The sequence below is a fragment of the Hippocampus zosterae genome, chromosome 15, assembly GCF_025434085.1.
Source record: "Hippocampus zosterae strain Florida chromosome 15, ASM2543408v3, whole genome shotgun sequence".
Lineage (NCBI taxonomy): Eukaryota > Metazoa > Chordata > Actinopteri > Syngnathiformes > Syngnathidae > Hippocampus > Hippocampus zosterae.
In genome coordinates, this window is record NC_067465.1 from 1,113,405 (window position 1) to 1,130,926 (window position 17,522).

At 44.5% G+C, this 17,522-nt stretch overlaps 2 protein-coding genes across 8 annotated transcripts in view; both read left to right on the forward strand.

Annotated features, from left to right (window-relative positions):
* Positions 1 to 9,832, forward strand: part of LOC127616267 (collagen alpha-1(XI) chain-like) — a 50,346-nt gene extending 40,514 nt beyond the window's left edge. For both annotated transcript variants that reach the window (XM_052087761.1, XM_052087762.1), the window contains 26 exons: positions 376 to 483; positions 566 to 673; positions 850 to 903; positions 984 to 1,037; positions 2,718 to 2,825; positions 4,273 to 4,326; positions 4,409 to 4,462; positions 4,546 to 4,599; positions 4,840 to 4,893; positions 4,997 to 5,104; positions 5,221 to 5,274; positions 5,406 to 5,459; positions 5,551 to 5,604; positions 5,961 to 6,014; positions 6,158 to 6,265; positions 6,381 to 6,434; positions 6,515 to 6,568; positions 6,798 to 6,905; positions 6,985 to 7,038; positions 7,122 to 7,157; positions 7,255 to 7,308; positions 7,489 to 7,741; positions 8,090 to 8,202; positions 8,282 to 8,350; positions 8,456 to 8,689; positions 8,887 to 9,832. In XM_052087761.1, the coding sequence (XP_051943721.1) occupies positions 376 to 483; positions 566 to 673; positions 850 to 903; positions 984 to 1,037; positions 2,718 to 2,825; positions 4,273 to 4,326; positions 4,409 to 4,462; positions 4,546 to 4,599; positions 4,840 to 4,893; positions 4,997 to 5,104; positions 5,221 to 5,274; positions 5,406 to 5,459; positions 5,551 to 5,604; positions 5,961 to 6,014; positions 6,158 to 6,265; positions 6,381 to 6,434; positions 6,515 to 6,568; positions 6,798 to 6,905; positions 6,985 to 7,038; positions 7,122 to 7,157; positions 7,255 to 7,308; positions 7,489 to 7,741; positions 8,090 to 8,202; positions 8,282 to 8,350; positions 8,456 to 8,689; positions 8,887 to 9,033 (2,256 nt within the window). In that variant the 3' untranslated portion in view covers positions 9,034 to 9,832. The remainder of the gene's footprint in view (positions 1 to 375; positions 484 to 565; positions 674 to 849; positions 904 to 983; positions 1,038 to 2,717; positions 2,826 to 4,272; positions 4,327 to 4,408; positions 4,463 to 4,545; positions 4,600 to 4,839; positions 4,894 to 4,996; positions 5,105 to 5,220; positions 5,275 to 5,405; positions 5,460 to 5,550; positions 5,605 to 5,960; positions 6,015 to 6,157; positions 6,266 to 6,380; positions 6,435 to 6,514; positions 6,569 to 6,797; positions 6,906 to 6,984; positions 7,039 to 7,121; positions 7,158 to 7,254; positions 7,309 to 7,488; positions 7,742 to 8,089; positions 8,203 to 8,281; positions 8,351 to 8,455; positions 8,690 to 8,886) is intronic.
* A 779-nt stretch (positions 9,833 to 10,611) lies between these two features.
* LOC127616085 (noelin-3-like) lies at positions 10,612 to 14,418 on the forward strand. 6 transcript variants are annotated; one of them, XM_052087499.1, is made up of 6 exons: positions 10,612 to 10,994; positions 11,524 to 11,670; positions 12,012 to 12,167; positions 12,258 to 12,462; positions 12,571 to 12,677; positions 13,363 to 14,418. In XM_052087499.1, the coding sequence occupies exons 1-6, from the start codon at positions 10,920 to 10,922 to the stop codon at positions 14,038 to 14,040; spliced, it is 1,368 nt and encodes a 455-aa protein (XP_051943459.1). In that variant the 5' UTR covers positions 10,612 to 10,919; the 3' UTR covers positions 14,041 to 14,418. The 6 variants fall into 6 exon arrangements, with proteins under 6 accessions (XP_051943459.1, XP_051943454.1, XP_051943455.1 ...); XM_052087497.1 differs by having other exon boundaries at positions 10,613 to 10,991; positions 11,521 to 11,670; positions 12,243 to 12,462; XM_052087498.1 differs by having other exon boundaries at positions 10,613 to 10,991; positions 12,243 to 12,462.
* The last annotated feature ends 3,104 nt before the right edge of the window (positions 14,419 to 17,522 follow it).

Genomic DNA, 17,522 nt, shown 5'->3' on the forward strand with positions numbered 1-17,522 from the left:
AACTATTACGGAATTATACGGTGAAATGCTCTCCCCGGGGTCCTCCGCCAATACCGGCAGCTAGTAACACAAAACATGTATGTGGTGTTTTTTTCTAGGAGAAGGTTTAGGATTCAAACCAGGGTTGAGAGAATAGAGATTAATATTTGGGGTTTGAGTTTGAGTTAACACCGACCCGTGGATGTGTAACTTTGGCTAACGTCATTTTACCCAGGTTCCTTTTGCCTTTAGTTCTGGATGCTACGCTATCATACGTTCCCGTGTACCTCATTTTCTCACTGCACTTATTCTCCACTTGAATAAAATACATTTCCTTATCAAAAGGACTCCATCCCGGAATCGCTCTAGTTCCGACTGATATGTTTAATGTTACAGGGTTCCCCAGGCGAGAGAGGCGCGGCTGGCCCCGGAGGTCCCATCGGCCTGACTGGACGCAATGGACCCCAGGGGCCACCAGGACCGGCTGGCGAAAAGGGAGCTCCCGTAAGTAGCTTTTCCCCTCCAACGGTAATTCTCGCAAGGTTTATACTTTCCATTTGTCATCTGTCTTTCATGTTCCCTTTAGGGAGAGAAAGGTCCCATGGGCCCCGCTGGCCGCGATGGCATCCAAGGTCCCGTCGGACTTCCCGGTTCAGCTGGACCTCAGGGCCCGCCGGGAGAGGATGGTGACAAGGTGGGTGTAAAGTAGTTCCAGTCACGTACGCTGCAGACAATCAATTAAGTGCAAAATGACAATCTCCAGAGAAATAATGACCTGGCCAATCACGGTCGAGGTGACTTTGAAAAGTACAATTAAAGGAGGAATCGATTCAGAGAAGTGAGCTGTGCTGCTTTTGTATCGTTACACAGGGAGAGGTTGGCGGACCTGGACAGAAGGGAGGCAAAGGAGACAAGGGCGAACTTGTAAGTCCGCTACCGCCATATAAAGTGTCCAAAATGAGAAGGCGTCATCGTCATCAGCACTGCAATCGCTCTTCTTTCAGGGTCCACCAGGCCCCAGTGGTCTTCAGGGTGTGATCGGAGCTCCCGGTCCAGCTGTGAGTACCACTTGCCATTCTTTTCGACCATCTCAATGAGTGATCAATACAAAAATAGTTGTAATGGGATCAACGTCAATAATTTTACATCCGCTTGTTAACGATTGTTTTGATGTTGCCACAAGGCGAATGGCCTGATTTTGACAGTCGATGTATGGTTTGGTCACCCACTCTAAAAAGTTTCCCGTCGATGCCCACTAGTTGGCGATAAGGACTTTTTGCTTTTAGGCTAGGTGATGGCTGACCCAATGAAGCTCCTCCCCACTTTTCAACATAGTTCCTTGGCCAGAAGATGGCACCCCAAAAAATCTGCAAATAGGCAAATTGCAAATGCCGAACTGCAAATACGCAGATGTTCACTCTAGTCTGGTTGTGGTTTGGAAAGCAGAAAAAAAGACAAGTGGCCAAGACATGCAATGAAGAAATTTGGTGATGATATTACGTAAATTAGCCGAAACATGTCATCCGTACGCGCTCATTTGGAGAAAAAGGCAGCAAACTAACAATTTAAGATATCCTTTATTTGTCCCACACTGGGGAAATTTACCAAATTTAAATTTGGTGGGTTGTGTAATTTCTCCTTTTGATGACCCAACCATTTGGTACACAAGCGATCCAAAAGTCTCGTTGACATAATAAGTCCCCATCGAATTGCATCAATTGATTTCAGAGTTTTGTCTTCCCTGCCGGGCAACTTTTTAACGAGCCTCGCTGACATTGTTATCATGAAAATAACACAGCAGCGCATCGGCGTGTCAACGCTGCCAATCAGGAGCTGGCAGGGACAAAAACCGCCTCAGCACGTCCCATGTCGACGAGCCGCCAAACACGCTCGCCCGAACGTCTGCCTCATTAGCGCGACGTGAAGACTTTTCTTCAGTAGGGCATAACCCGACAGGAGGAGGGGAGCTTAATGAGCGGCTTCTTGTTGTCAATGTTCAAGCTTTCGTAGGAAAAAGTCACATCTGGAGGGGCGAGAATGACAAAAATAAAGATGAGGACAGATTGGCCGAGAGCAGGTCGCGCGGCCGAGTTGAAAAGGCAATTAGTCGACATTCGTATGTCGGTTCCAATCAACATTGTCTGCGCTCCGTTTGCTTTCGTGCTGCAAGAACACTGTTGATTATTCTTTGGAAGGTTTAACAAGGTTCTTGTTGAAATCACACCAAGCAGTTTTATAGAAATCTTAGTCTGGATTCATACTATATATGGCCCTTTGTGCATTTAAAATAAAAAGAAACAAAATCTCAGAATAAAAAAAACATTTTCATTATTTTAGGCTTTAACTTTTTTTTCCCCTTTAATTGTACACTAAGAATAAATTGTTTCCCGAATCTGTTTTTTCGGGGGGTTTTTGTTGAAAAGGGGTCAAATATTTCCAATAAAGAAGAATTATTTCGGTCGTTTTTCGAGAACTAATCTTTCAATTGAGAAAATGAACATGAATTTAGGAGGTTCCCCTCAAAAAGTATTTTGTCTCAAGGTCAACGCCGATCACCTTGTGACTCTGAGCACATCTTGACTGATGAGAAAAATAAAAGCCTGCACAAATCGTCATAAAACGACCTTCAGGATTCTCATTAAGGGGCAACCACCCGGCCCAAATCTGCGTTAAGTGCTTATTGACCCTCCTCTCGACCGTGTAACCTTGACGATGTCTCTCGCTTGGGCCTCCTGAAGGGCAGCGACGGCGAAGCCGGACCCCGCGGACAACAGGGAATGTTTGGCCAGAAAGGAGACGAAGGATCCAGAGGCTTCCCCGGTCTTCCGGGACCCATCGGACTACAGGTTTGTTCTGTCCACCTTGTTGAAATGTACCTCCTGTCATTTGTTTCCTGAGCCCAAATGACTTCCCGCTAATGGCATTTCATCTCATTTACATGACTTTGAAAGAATAAACACGGCATCATTTATTTATGAAGGCCTCGCTGCTGGTTAAACCGCGTTTTGTTTCCCCTCCTGTCTTCTCCTGCGTAGAGTAGACATGGCTACAAATCATTCAGCGCTAACGTCGCTCTTGGCGTATTGCCGAGCTGAGTGTCATTTTACCAACAGTCATAAGTTTAGCAAGGAAAGTTTATTTTCACAAAAATCTGATGATTTATTATTATTATTCATTATTATTAGTCATAGAAGTATCATCATCATCATCATTGGTCAGGGCGGCCCGGTAGTCCAGTGGTTAGCACGTCGGCTTCACAGTGCAGAGGTACCGGGTTCGATTCCAGCTCAGGCCTCCCTGTGTGGAGTTTGCATGTTCTCCCCGGGCCTGCGTGGGTTTTCTCCGGGTGCTCCTGTTTCCTCCCACATTCCAAAAATATGCATGGCAGGCTGATTGAACACTCTACATTGTCCCTCGGTGTGAGTGTGAGCGTGGATGGTTGTTCGTCTCTGTGTGCCCTGCGATTGGCTGGCAACCGATTGAGGGTGTCCCCCACATACTGCCCGGAGACAGCTGGGATAGGCTCCAGCACCCCCCGCGACCCTAGTGAGGATCAAGCGGTACGGAAGATGAATGAATGAATGAATCATCATTGGTCAAAAAAGTTGAGGCAGCCTCACCTCTATCAAACCGACATTTAATCCAAAGTACATTTCTGTAAAAATAAACTCACTGCACCATCTCAAAGTTAATTTTCTCGATACTGTGCGTGCCCCCACCGGCCCGCCGGCCAGTGCGGCCTAATAACGTCATCATTCAGCATAATGGACTTTTAATTGGGCCTCCCGCACTCCTCTGATCTCCCCTCTTTTAATTAAGAATGCCCTTCAGTAGATGTCCACTCAGAGCGCAGCGCTAATGATTTTTTCACTGTGGGCTATGAATAAATAGATTTTAGGGGGGGGGGGATTTTTTTTTCCTCAGGAATATTTGGTGCCGGATGTGAGGAGGGCGGACGTATCAAAGAGCATTAGTAAATGCATATCGATTTGCTGTGTGTGCCAAAGAGTGCATTTATTTCAGAAACACCGCTGTTATTTATCGGCCAGCATGCTGTGGGATGCGCTTCGATTTATTGGTTTTTTTTTTGGTAGTTATGATTGATCTTTTTTTTTTTTTCCATTTTTTACAGAAAATATTCATTTATTGTGAGTTGCAAAGTAGTGCAATCAAAATCAATATCTTTTTCCCGTACATGATCATTAATTGTGATTTATAATTGTGCTCACAATATTGATGAAAATAATTGTGCACCCCGCCCCTTCCCTAACAAATGACTCGCACCTCTTCCAGGGTTTGCCCGGCCCCCCGGGCGAAAAGGGAGAGAATGGAGACGTCGGAGCCATGGTGAGTGTTTAAGAATCGAACGTACGTTTTTTTTTTTTGTGAATCTTTCAAGACGTCATTTTCTATGCATGTCTTTTAACAGGGTCCTCCTGGACCTCCAGGCCCCCGTGGCCCCCAGGGACCAGGCGGAGCCAGCGTAAGTCTGTTTTCTCTCTCGCATGAAATTCAATCCTTCTATTGGTATGGCGGCCTTCACTGTCAAGTGTGCTGAATCCACAGGGAGCTCAAGGGCCCCCCGGTGGTATTGGAGGTCCAGGAGCTGTCGGTGAGAAGGTGAGGAGATTTTGTGATGTTTTGTTTTGCATTGCGAGGCTTTGCGCCATCTCTGTTAACGAATGTTGAAGGGGTTGCGTTCCATCTAAGGATGTGCTCCCAGCTTGTGGTCACTTTTTTTTTTCCCGTTAGTTTTTTTCTGTTGTGCTATGTAGGGTCAAGCAGAGATTTTTGGGGGATTTTGGCAGAGATATCTGAATTTTGACATATTTAACCAAATTCTTGCTTTGCACTCAACAGGGAGAAACTGGTGAGGCCGGCAACCCAGGAGCACCTGGAGAGCCAGGTTCAGCTGTAAGCAAATTTGAATGCTAATTATGATATTGTGAATGCTGTAAAAGTGACAGAATGACCCCGTGGTGTGTGTGTGTGGTTCTTTTTTTTTTTTCGTGTTCAGGGCTTGCGAGGAGAGACTGGGGAGAAGGGTGAATCTGGTCCACCCGGAGCCGCTGGACCCGCCGGAGCCCGCGGACCCCCTGGAGATGACGGCCCCAAGGGTAACTCTGTATGTGCAATCATGCTCGACACCATATTAAGAAAATAATAATAATGATATACTGTATATATTATTTTTTATAAGTTAAAACACTGAGTCTTTTTTTTTTTTCATTGTCTCTGCAGGGCCCTGTTGGCTTCCCAGGAGACCCTGGTCCTCCTGGTGAGCCTGGTGCTGCTGTAAGTATAATTAATCATTTTGACAGGAATTGGTCGCTAGTATTCTCTGTGTCGGTCTTTGCATTAACATCATCTCTTTGTGTGGCGACAAATTTGCATTGATTTCAATGTTTGGAAAATCTCTCATTTAGGGACTTGATGGTCTAGCGGGTGACAAGGGAGACGATGGAGAGGCTGGTCAACCGGTACGGTTTTACAAATCTGAAGATAAATTGTCACCAGGAAGTATTGAATCCGAATATGGTACAATCTTTCCCTTTTTCCTACTCTGTTTAGGGTCCCCCAGGTCCTTCTGGTGAGGCCGGAGTACCAGGACCTCCTGGCAAACGGGTGTGTAGATGTTTTTTTTTTAAATAAATATATATTTACTGAAGATTCTTTATCACATGATTAAAATGTATAAAATACATCATTTTAAAAATAATGGTAGCATACAATACAGATGAAATAAAGTATTGTATTGTGTATTATCATTAGCAAATATGCATGCTTCGGTACACACCCGCACTTAACACAGCACATGACAGCGCTAGTGTGCTGGTGACCTGAGGCTGTTTGGACGGCTTTTAGCTTTTAACGCGTTTCCAACAGAATGGAAAATCTGTCTCAAGGTCAACGCTTGCACGGGTGGTCATTGAATTAAATGATCGCGCCATCAATAATTGTGCGCGTTTGTCCCCCTGAAGGGACCCATTGGACCAGCGGGACAGGAAGGACGACAAGGCGAGAAGGGATCCAAGGTAAAATCGAGGATTTAAGTAGAGCAAAAGAACGGCATGCTAACATGTGATCCGTTCTTGCGGCTCGGGAGCAATCGTCTTGGGCAGGCGTTGAATCCAAATAAACGTCTTTTACATCCTTAGCAACCTGTTTTTCCCCTCAGGGCGAAGCCGGAGCTGAAGGACCTCCTGGAAAGACCGGTCCTGTGGGAGCCCAAGGACCCACTGGAAAGCCTGGTGCTGAGGGTCTTCGAGGAATCCCCGGCCCTGTCGTGAGTCTTTGATTATGGAAGACGGGTTAAGACGAGGATTATTCATGTTTTCTGTATCTGAAACATTTGGTAGCGCATGCTAAGCTACTCTATATGCTTTATTGTTTCATCTCAGGGTGAGCAAGGACTTCCTGGTGCCTCTGGAAAAGACGGACCTCCTGGACCCCTTGTAAGTTGTTTTTTTTTTTTAATGGCTTGATGAAGGGCTCTTCCAATGTCACTTACACTCGCCATCCTGACTGTTCACAGGGACCACCTGGACTTCCTGGTATGAAAGGCGACTCTGGATTTAAGGGAGAGAAGGTAAAATGTTAGCATTAGATCACTTCTCATCAGCCTTGGAAGCGTTACTTTTAAAATGTATTCCAGTACAGTAACTAGTTACTTGTTAAAAAAAAAAACATGGAATTTGTCCAGTGAGAAACATTCTCATTACGGGTTCACGCAGATTGTTTGCATTTATTTTTCTGCTTACAACTCACGTATTGTCATGAATCGTTGAGTTTTATTCAGTGATTCCTTCACGTAATAGGGTCACCCCGGTCTCATCGGTCTCATCGGACCCCCTGGAGACTCTGGAGAGAAGGGAGACAGAGGTCTGCCCGGACTGCAGGGTCCCGCTGGTGGCAAGGGTGAATCTGTGAGTTCATTTTTAGATTGGCTTTTTTTTCCCAAAATGTCTTCATCACATTCTAACATGTGGTTTTATCTCCCGTTAGGGTATTATGGGTCCTCATGGACCTCTCGGTCCTCCTGGTCCTCCTGGTATTCCTGTAAGTTGCATTTTTTGTACATTTTTTTCTCCCAATTTCCATCTTTGGGTTCACTCATCTCTATTTCTATTTTTTTTAACCAGGGCACTCATGGGCAAAAAGGTTCCAAGGGATCACTCGTAAGTTGAGTTTTTAAAAATCAGTCATCAGTCAGCCGTCATTCCTGTTAATGGATTCTTTTTAATGTGTCTGTGTTGCTGTTTTTTTTTTTGTCAGGGTGCAGCAGGTCAGAAAGGAGACCCCGGACTGATGGGACCACCTGGCCCCCCTGTAAGTTTGTCTCATTTGAGTGCCTCAAAAATACACTAACCAGCTAGCGCAACAAGCTAACAAAGAAACCAGTCTTCATCTTCGCTCATTGTGGCTTCTGATCCAAGCATTTGATCAGTTTTCACCCAAATAATCCTTATTTATTCCAGTTTGGTTGAACTATTCCCTTGCGCTGCGTAGGGCCCGGCCGGTGACATCATCCAGTCGCTGCCAATCCAGCGTGTGTCCAGGAAGAACAAGCGGCACGCCGAGGAACAGGCGGACGAGCCGGACGACGACTACAGCATCGACGGGCTGGCCATGGAGGACGTGTTTGGCTCCCTCAACAACCTCAAGCAAGACATCGAGCGTATGAAGTTCCCTCTGGGCACCGCCGACAATCCCGCCCGCACCTGCAATGACCTGCGCCTCAGCCAGCCCGACTTCCCAGATGGTAGGTGGGGCTTAGAGGCCAATAGGGGGGGGGGGTCAATAGGTCAATCAGGCTCAACTCACCTCAACATAGTTCCTTGGCACCAAAATCTCATAAGAATTAATTAAAGGCCGATACGCAGCAACTAAATCCACTTCACGGTCGTTCCCTTGGCACGAAGATGCCACCACCACCAGATGGCAAAGAACTACGTGAAGCTCCTAAACTCACAGTGACTAGTTCCTACATCAAAGTCCCTATCTAGAATCTGGCAGTAATAAATGAATGAATGGTTCTGAACACAGCCCTGATATCTCCCGGTTGTGCTCATCTTCATGCTAACCCCCCCCACACCCCCACCCCTGTCAGGTGAATACTGGATCGATCCCAACCAGGGCTGCGTAGGAGACGCCATCAAAGTGTTCTGTAACTTCACGGCGGGCGGCGAGACGTGTATCAATCCCGACAAGAAGTCCTCGGGGGTGAGTGTCGTCCCGCACGGCGCGGCGGAATGCAACATGACGCCGTATGAAGACGCTGAAGTCTTCTTCCCCTCTGCAGGTCAGAATATCCAACTGGCCCAAGGAGACGCCCGGTTCCTGGTTCAGTGAATTCAAACGTGGAAAAATCGTAAGTAAAGCCGATGGCATGTCGATGGATTCTCATGAGAAATGGCAGCAGACTACACGTGAGCGTGGTACGGCGTTGACTTGCCCTCCCTTCGGCGGCGTGCAGCTGAACTACGTGGACGTGGCGGAGAACAGCATCAACGCCGTGCAGATGACCTTCCTGAAGCTGCTGAGCTCATCGGCGCGCCAGAACTTTTCCTACGTGTGCCACCAGTCGGCGGCGTGGTACGACGCCAAGGCCGACAGCTACGACAAGGCTCTGCGCTTCCTGGGCTCCAACGACGAGGAGATGTCGCACGACAACAGTGCCTTTATCAAACCGCTCGTCGACGGCTGCGCTGTAAGTCTCTGGATACTCTCGGGATAAAACCCGAACCCTTATTTGAAATATCAAGTAAAAACCCGAACCCTGAGTTCAAATCTGAACTTGAAACCCTAACCCAGAACGGAAACACCAAATGAAAATCTTTTTGGAACCCTAACCCTGGCTTGCAACTGTCATTTCCCAAACGTTAACTTGTTTTTCTCTGCCTGCAGTCCAAGCAGGGCTACTCCAAGACAGTTTTGGAGATCAACACCCCTCGCATCGACCAGCTGCCCATCCTGGACGTCATGCTAAACGACTTCGGCGACTCCAACCAGAGGTTCGGCTTCGAAGTCGGCCCAGTCTGCTTCCTTGGCTAGACACCCCAAACCTCGCCCCCGCCCCCCTCTGAGAAACCCCTCCTGACCCCCGCCTGCCACCTTATGCCCCCACCCCTCCCCCCCCCCCAACCGACGGACAGGGTCGGCGGGCGCAAAGCAAAGAAGATGAAAGAGTGTGGTCACGTCCCCCCCCCCACCTTGTGGGGTCGCAACCATGTGACTGAGATGTAAGTCAGGAGCGGGAAGAGGGGGGGAAAAAAAGGAAAAAAGGGAAAAAGGACTTTTGATGGCGTGGCAGGCGGACGCGCTCGACCACAGACGTGCGTTGTCGCAAAACACTCAAGGTGCTACACAAATTGCTTTTTGATGAAACTGTAATTATTATAATAATTATTATTATTTTGTACAATATTGTGCCTTTCTGAATCCAACATCCTTAAGAGACTTTGCATGTGTCCCGGCCCGTAAATTGTTTTATTCAATGTTAAAACTGTACAACCAGGACATCAAGCACATTGGACGAAATTTGTAAGTATCAAAATATTTGTAAATAAAATTGCCTATTATGACAACAAGCAAAAAGTGCAACACCAAAGACATTTTAGTATTTTTTTTTCATGACGTAAAGCAAAGTCGAGCCAGAATAAATAGTAATATAAATACTGTCCAAAAGTTCTTATCCTTATCTATAGCCTAAATCTGGGCCATATTTGTCTGTTCTAGAATACATGAAGTTGGGGGGTTTCCCCGTTTTCTTTCATGTTAATTTACCACCAAACAGCCTTGTTGACTTATTGTGTGCCTTTAAAAAATATTAAAACTGGATTCTGAAACTGGATGTGTCACTATTAGTCAGTTTTTCACAGACTAATTACCGGTAGTTTTTCACCTCGAGAATAAAGACTAGACAGACAGTATTTTTGAGATTGTCTGTCTACACGTGGGTTGTTGCGCCACTGTTTGTGTTCAAATATCTGAATAAGATTTCCAATTTTGTTTTTTTAAAAAAAGTTGTTTTCTAAGAATGACAATTATCGCTCAGGGTCAGGGATATATGAACAAAAATAATGAAATAGAAAGCAAATAATTGAACAGCTTGTGCACTACGCTGCAATCCAGTTACCACCAAATTCTCCATTTTCCAACTTTTTTTTTTGCTCAAATATTCACACCTTGCCAAAATGTTCCATTTCCCACAAAACTGTTCCCACCCCACACCCTTGCCATTTTTTATTCACCCAGCACCGAACCAAGTTTTTTAATCCTCAGAATTTAGACACACTGTACATTATGCGAGAAAAATTCCCATCATGCTTCATGTTGACGAGACCGAATGTAAAAAGTTTAGTCACACTATTTATAAATCACATTGGTACGAAGTTATTGCAGGTGTTCCTAATATTGACTTTATCTTTTTTCTTCCGTGTAAATACCGAAGGAAATTTTCGTTGATTACAAAACATTTTTTAATGACAGAATTTCATCAGATCAAATCCCAAAAAATTCATGAAAAAACACGAGGTGACGCTCACAGAACCTGCGTAACCAACAATAAATGTCGTAAATCGAGCACTCTTTTTTTTTCTTACCGACTGTCTCCTCACCTGGGGCGGGGATGTGAGCTGCGCATGCGCGTGGCGAGCAGCTGCCTCTCTTGAGTTGACATGGACCCAGCGAAGTGAACACAACCATGTCACGAGTGGGCACCTTTTGATGACGGCGACTGGTTTTTTTTCTCCCACACATTATTCGTCGCGTTTTTCTATTAGTGTATATGTGTGTTGGGGTGTTGTTGGACTGCCGCCCCCCCCCCATCACCACCACCACCAGGCTGGACGATTGGACTGGCACGTGTAAACTCTGCTCGTTTCCATTCTTGTTGCTGTTGCTTGTTTGAAGTTGTCGCGGTTGTATCTCGCCCCGACATGCGGACGCAGTCGCCGTTGGTGCCCGTCGCCGTCGTCGTGCCGCTGCTGTTTGGCTTCTGGCCGTCGTCCGTGGTGAGTTCATCGACGCCTCCAAACAACCGAATATATATATATAAATATTACTACTAATAATAATTTCTTATTGCCTTGCTAAATTTACCCTGTAAAATAAATTGAAATAAAAACGCGTTTTTAAACGTAATTTAATTATGTTTTCTGAATAAAATCGATATTATTGTTTCCTTTCAATTGAGTTACACAACAGAATACACTTCATTTAGCACATTGTATTCTTTCATATATTATTCTTCCTCTATTTCACCCATTAAAAAAAAACTAATTGAGGTCAAAAATCTCTTCCAAGAGTGATCTGTACAAGACAGCAAAGACATACCGTCGTTTCAACATTATAAGATAAAACAACAATCATACACTAGAACCACATGCGACATCATATATTTGGATACGAAATGCCAAGACTTGAGATGCTTTGCGCTATTGAATGTGGAGATGTCTCAAAAGCTTTTAACTGAGCCTGCGTGAATGCCCGTCAAACAGTATTGTCCTGAAATGTGACCTTTGTGTGCGCGTGTCCAAGCAGACCATGTTGGGGCCGCGGGAGGGCTGGCAAGTGTTCGGCTCTGCCCAGGACGCCGACGGCCGCTGCGTGTGCACGGTGGTGGCACCCGGGCAGAGTCTGTGCTCACGGGATGCCAAAGGACGCCAGCTGCGACAACTCCTGGAGAAGGCATGTGGACACACACACACACGCGCGGGCACACACACTCATGCTCCTGCCGAGTCATTCTCTGCGCCGGCCGAAACACGTTTTTGTTTTATGTCGGTGTGAGGAGACACTGACTGAACACAAATGGGTTGTTTTCCGAGATTCTGGGAGGGTGACGTTTGAGCCTGTAATTTCACGTGTGCAAAAAACGACTAAAAATGATACATTAGATGCTTTCAATGAATCAATCAAGATAATTCCTTCAGCCGTTTGTTCACAGGAGATTGTTGAATGATTGATGGTAGAAATTAACATTTTCGCAATCACGGTAATCCTTAAGAGTCGACGTTGTTCCCGAGCAGGTCCAGAACATGTCGCAGTCCATGGAGGTTCTCAACCTGCGTACTCAGAGGGACTTCCAGTACATCGTGAGGATGGAGAGCCTCATTAAAGGTCTGCGCTCCAAATTCAGACAAATGGAGTCGGACAGGAGGACGCTGGCCAGCAAAAACTTCCAGGTACTCTCCGCTCCGTCTTGCCTTCCCGTCTCGAAAGCTCGTACGTCCCCGGGCGTATTGCTGACATGTCCTCAGGAACTGAAAGAGAAGATGGACTCGCTACAGCCGCTAATCCCCGTGTTGGAGCAGTACAAGACGGACACCAGGATCATCACCCAGTTTAAGGAAGAGATCAGGAACCTGTCGTCCGTCTTGCTGGCCGTGCAGGAACAAATGGGGACGTTTGACTATGACGAGCTCAATCGGAAAGTCCTGAGCTTGGAAAACCGCCTGAGAAGCTGCATGAGCAAACTTAGTCAGTCAATGCTTCCATCCATCCATCAATCCATCCATCGACCTGGGAGTACCGTATCTGATATTTTTTCTTTGGGATGTGTGCGTGTGTGCGTGTGTGCGTCTGCAGCATGCGGCAAGCTGTTGAAGATCAGCGGCCCGCTCACAGTGAAGACCTCCGGGACCAGATTCGGCGCGTGGATGACAGACCCGCAAGCTTCTCCTGAAAACATCAAAGTGAGTCATCTGTGAGGCGTTCAGGGTGCCCGAGAAACTTTTTTTGGCCATGAGTTCCTCTGCAAGTTTCGTTAATGGAAGGCTACAGCAACAGAGCACTTGTGAGACATTCACTGTCTTTGCAGAATGTCGGAATTTTGTGCGTTGGCTACTGCAGGTTTCGGTGATGGCAGTCAAGTATATGCATCTGTGATGCATTCACTGTCCTCCTGTCAGGAAAACATAAATAAGTTGCATTGGTATGAATTTGAGGCTTATCATTGTTATTTTCAGAGAAAATCATGAAATGAAAAATACACAATAGATTCCCTCCCCCCAAAAATAAATACATTTTTTTTCTCAGAAATGACACAATATATTTTTGCCACAAAAAATAAATGACTTTTTTTTTCCTCAGAAAAACACAACCATTCTTAAAAATACAATTTTTACAATTACAATGACACATTTTTATGTTTTAATCTTAAAAGTATAATTCATCCCCCCCGCCCTCCTCCCCCAAAAAATGGATAAGGAATTTATTTGACAAAATAGTCCATAGAAAACGTTTTTTCTAGTCATGGAAAAAAAATCCTCAACAATTCAATCCTTTTAAAAAATGTTCTTCTCAAAAACATCAATGATTTTTTTTTCCTCAGACAAATGGACGGCTTACGTGTTTCGTGTCACTGGACTTTCTCGGCAGGTTTGGTACATGGACGGCTACACCAACAACAAGATCGTCAAGGAGTACCAATCCATGGCGGACTTCGTGTCGGGCGCGGAATCTCGGACGTACAGCTTGCCCTTCAAGTGGGCGGGCACCAACCACGTGGTGTACAACGCTTCGCTGTACTACAACAAGATGCAGAGCAACATCATCGTGCGCTACAGCCTGCGGACGGGCCGCGTGCTGACCCAGCGGGCGCTGGACTCGGCCGGCTTCCACAACGTCTACCCGTACACTTGGGGCGGCTTCTCCGACATCGACCTGATGGCCGACGAGCTGGGCCTGTGGGCCGTCTACGCCACCAACCGCAACGCCGGCAACGTGGTCCTGAGCCGCCTGGACCCCGACACTTTACGCCCGCTCGCCACCTGGAACACCGAGTACTCCAAACGCAACGCCGGCGAGGCCTTCATGATCTGCGGGACGCTCTACGTCACCAACTCGCACTTGACCGGCGCCAAAGTGTACTACACTTACTCTACCCGGACGTCCACCTACGAGTACGTCGACATCCCCTTCCACAACCAGTACTTCCACATGTCCATGCTGGACTACAACGCGCGTGAGCGAGCGCTCTATGGCTGGAACAACGGACACCAGGTGCTCTTCAACGTCACACTCTTCCACGTCATCCAAAGCGACGACGACGCTTAAACGAGAATATTTGTTGCTCATCCACTGTGATTTCACCTGAGCTGTCAGTTCAAATCCTGAATGTGAAAGAACGAACTTCAACAACCGTTTCATCGCTAATTTATGCTGTATTTTGTCCGAAACAGACTTCAGCAGAGATTCGAACACTCGACAGCGAGTCAATCCCGTTAACAACTTTCGTCGTCGCATTCCTCCAGCAATTTTCTTCTGAAGGCCAAACGTTAGCTTTGAAAATTGTGCGTAAACTTTTGTGGGCTATGTTTCTCGGATTTAGTTGCAGTCTTTGTTTTGTATTGTGATTTTTCTGCAGAAACAAGGATTTAACGGTGTAAATAAGAAGCTTATCATAACAATAAACATATTCTTCATTATTTACAACTGGCTAATGGTGTGTTTCCCCTCACCCCCCCCCCCAAAAACACTCTAAATGCAAATGACAAAGCCTCTCATTCCTCAAAGGCAACAAAACAGGTGGCTTTCAGGTTAACGTGTCATTTTTTTAGACAAAAAAGTTGTTCTTTTCATCGTGATTCAGTCACAGCGTTAAACAGCGAAGCAATAAAAACTAATAAAAAGGCGGTTTTAGCCGAAAAAAACGACCATGTTTAGTAAGGCGTTTTTAGCCGAAAAACGACCATGTATAGTAAGGCGTTTTTAGACGAAAAAACGACCATGTATAGTAAGGCGTTTTTAGAAGAAAAACACGACCATGTATAGTAAGGCGTTTTAACCGAAAAAAACAACCATGTATACAAAAACGCCTTACTATACATGGTCGTGTTTTTCGTCTAAAAACGCATTACTATACATGGTCGTTGTTTTTCGGTTAAAACACCTTACTATACATGGTCATTTTTTTTTGTCTAAAAACGCCTTACTATCCATCAGTGGTCACCAACATGGTGCCCGCGGGCACCAGGTAGCCCGTGAAGACCACTTGAGTAGCCCGCCAGTGCCTGGACATTGTGATTTGCTAGTAGAAATTATGATTTAAAAATGCAAACATTGGCAGTACTGTGAGACATTTCGAAACACGATCAAAGTCTGACAATTTAAATCATCAAGTATTAAAAATAACACATCCTCATATTATTGAAGGTATTTTGGACAAATATGTTATTTCAGACGTGTATCAATTTGGTAGCCCTTCACACAATCGGTACACATGAAGTTGCTCTCACCCTCAAAAATGTTGGTGACACCTGCTATACATGGTCGTTTTTTTCGCCTAAAAACGCCTTACTATACATGGTCATTTTTTTTTGTCTAAAAACGCCTTACTATACATGGTCGTTGTTTTTCGGTTAAAACACCTTACTATACATGGTCGTTTTTTTCGTCTAAAAACGCCTTACTATACATGGTCATTTTTTTTGGTCTAAAAACGCCTTACTATACATGGTCGTTTTTTTTTGTCTAAAAACGCCTTACTATACATGGTCATTTTTTTGGGGCTAAAAACGCCTTACTATACATGGTCGTTTTTTTTCGTCTAAAAACGCCTTACTATACATGGTCGTTTTTTTCGTCTAAAAACGCCTTACTATACATGGTCGTTTTTTTTCGGCTAAAAACGCCTTACTATACATGGTCGTTTTTTTCGTCTAAAAACGCCTTACTATACATGGTCATTTTTTTTGGTCTAAAAACGCCTTACTATACATGGTCGTTTTTTTCGTCTAAAAACGCCTTAGTATACATGCGCGTTGTTTTCGGGTTAAAAACGCCTTACTATACATGGTCGTTTTTTTCGCCTAAAAACGCCTTACTATACATGGTCGTTTTTTTTCGGGTCAAAAACGCCTTACTATACATGGTCGTTTTTTTCGTCTAAAAACGCCTTACTATACATGGTCATTTTTTTTGGTCTAAAAACGCCTTACTATACATGGTCGTTTTTTTTTGTCTAAAAACGCCTTACTATACATGGTCATTTTTTTTGGGGCTAAAAACGCCTTACTATACATGGTCGTTTTTTTTCGTCTAAAAACGCCTTACTATACATGGTCGTTTTTTTCGTCTAAAAACGCCTTACTATACATGGTCGTTTTTTTTCGGCTAAAAACGCCTTACTATACATGGTCGTTTTTTTCGTCTAAAAACGCCTTACTATACATGGTCATTTTTTTTGGTCTAAAAACGCCTTACTATACATGGTCGTTTTTTTCGTCTAAAAACGCCTTAGTATACATGCGCGTTGTTTTCGGGTTAAAAACGCCTTACTATACATGGTCGTTTTTTTCGCCTAAAAACGCCTTACTATACATGGTCGTTTTTTTTCGGGTCAAAAACGCCTTACTATACATGGTCGTTTTTTTTGGTCTAAAAACGCCTTACTATACATGGTCGTTTTTTTTTTGTCTAAAAACGCCTTACTATACATGGTCATTTTTTTTGGTCTAAAAACGCCTTACCCATACATGGTCGTTTTTTTCGTCTAAAAACGCCTTAGTATACATGGGCGTTGTTTTCGGGTTAAAAACGCCTTACTATACATGGTCGTTTTTTTCGGCTAAAAACGCCTTACTATACATGGTCGGTTTTTTTCGGGTCAAAAACGCCTTACTATACATGGTCGTTTTTTTTCGGCTAAAAACGCCTTACTATACATGGTAGTTTTTTGGGCTAAAAACGGCTTACTATGCATGGTCATTTTTTTTCGACTAAAAACGCCTTACTATACATGGTCGTTGTTTTTCGGTTAAAACACCTTACTATACATGGTCGTTTTTTTCGGCTAAAAACGCCTTACTATACATGGTCGTTTTTTTTTTGGTCTAAAAACGCCTTACTATACATGGTCGTTTTTTTCGTCTAAAAACGTCTTAGTATACATGCGCGTTGTTTTCGGGTTAAAAACGCCTTACTATACATGGTCGTTTTTTTCGCCTAAAAACGCCTTACTATACATGGTCGTTTTTTTTCGGGTCAAAAACGCCTTACTATACATGGTCGTTTTTTTTGGTCTAAAAACGCCTTACTATACATGGTCGTTTTTTTTTTGTCTAAAAACGCCTTACTATACATGGTCATTTTTTTTGGTCTAAAAACGCCTTACTATACATGGTCGTTTTTTTCGTCTAAAAACGCCTTAGTATACATGGGCGTTGTTTTCGGGTTAAAAACGCCTTACTATACATGGTCGTTTTTTTCGGCTAAAAACGCCTTACTATACATGGTCGGTTTTTTTCGGGTCAAAAACGCCTTACTATACATGGTCGTTTTTTTTCGGCTAAAAACGCCTTACTATACATGGTAGTTTTTTGGGCTAAAAACGGCTTACTATGCATGGTCATTTTTTTTCGACTAAAAACGCCTTACTATACATGGTCGTTGTTTTTCGGTTAAAACACCTTACTATACATGGTCGTTTTTTTCGGCTAAAAACGCCTTACTATACATGGTCGTTTTTTTTTTGGTCTAAAAACGCCTTACTATACTGTACATGGTCGTTTTTTTCGTCTAAAAACGCCTTAGTATAC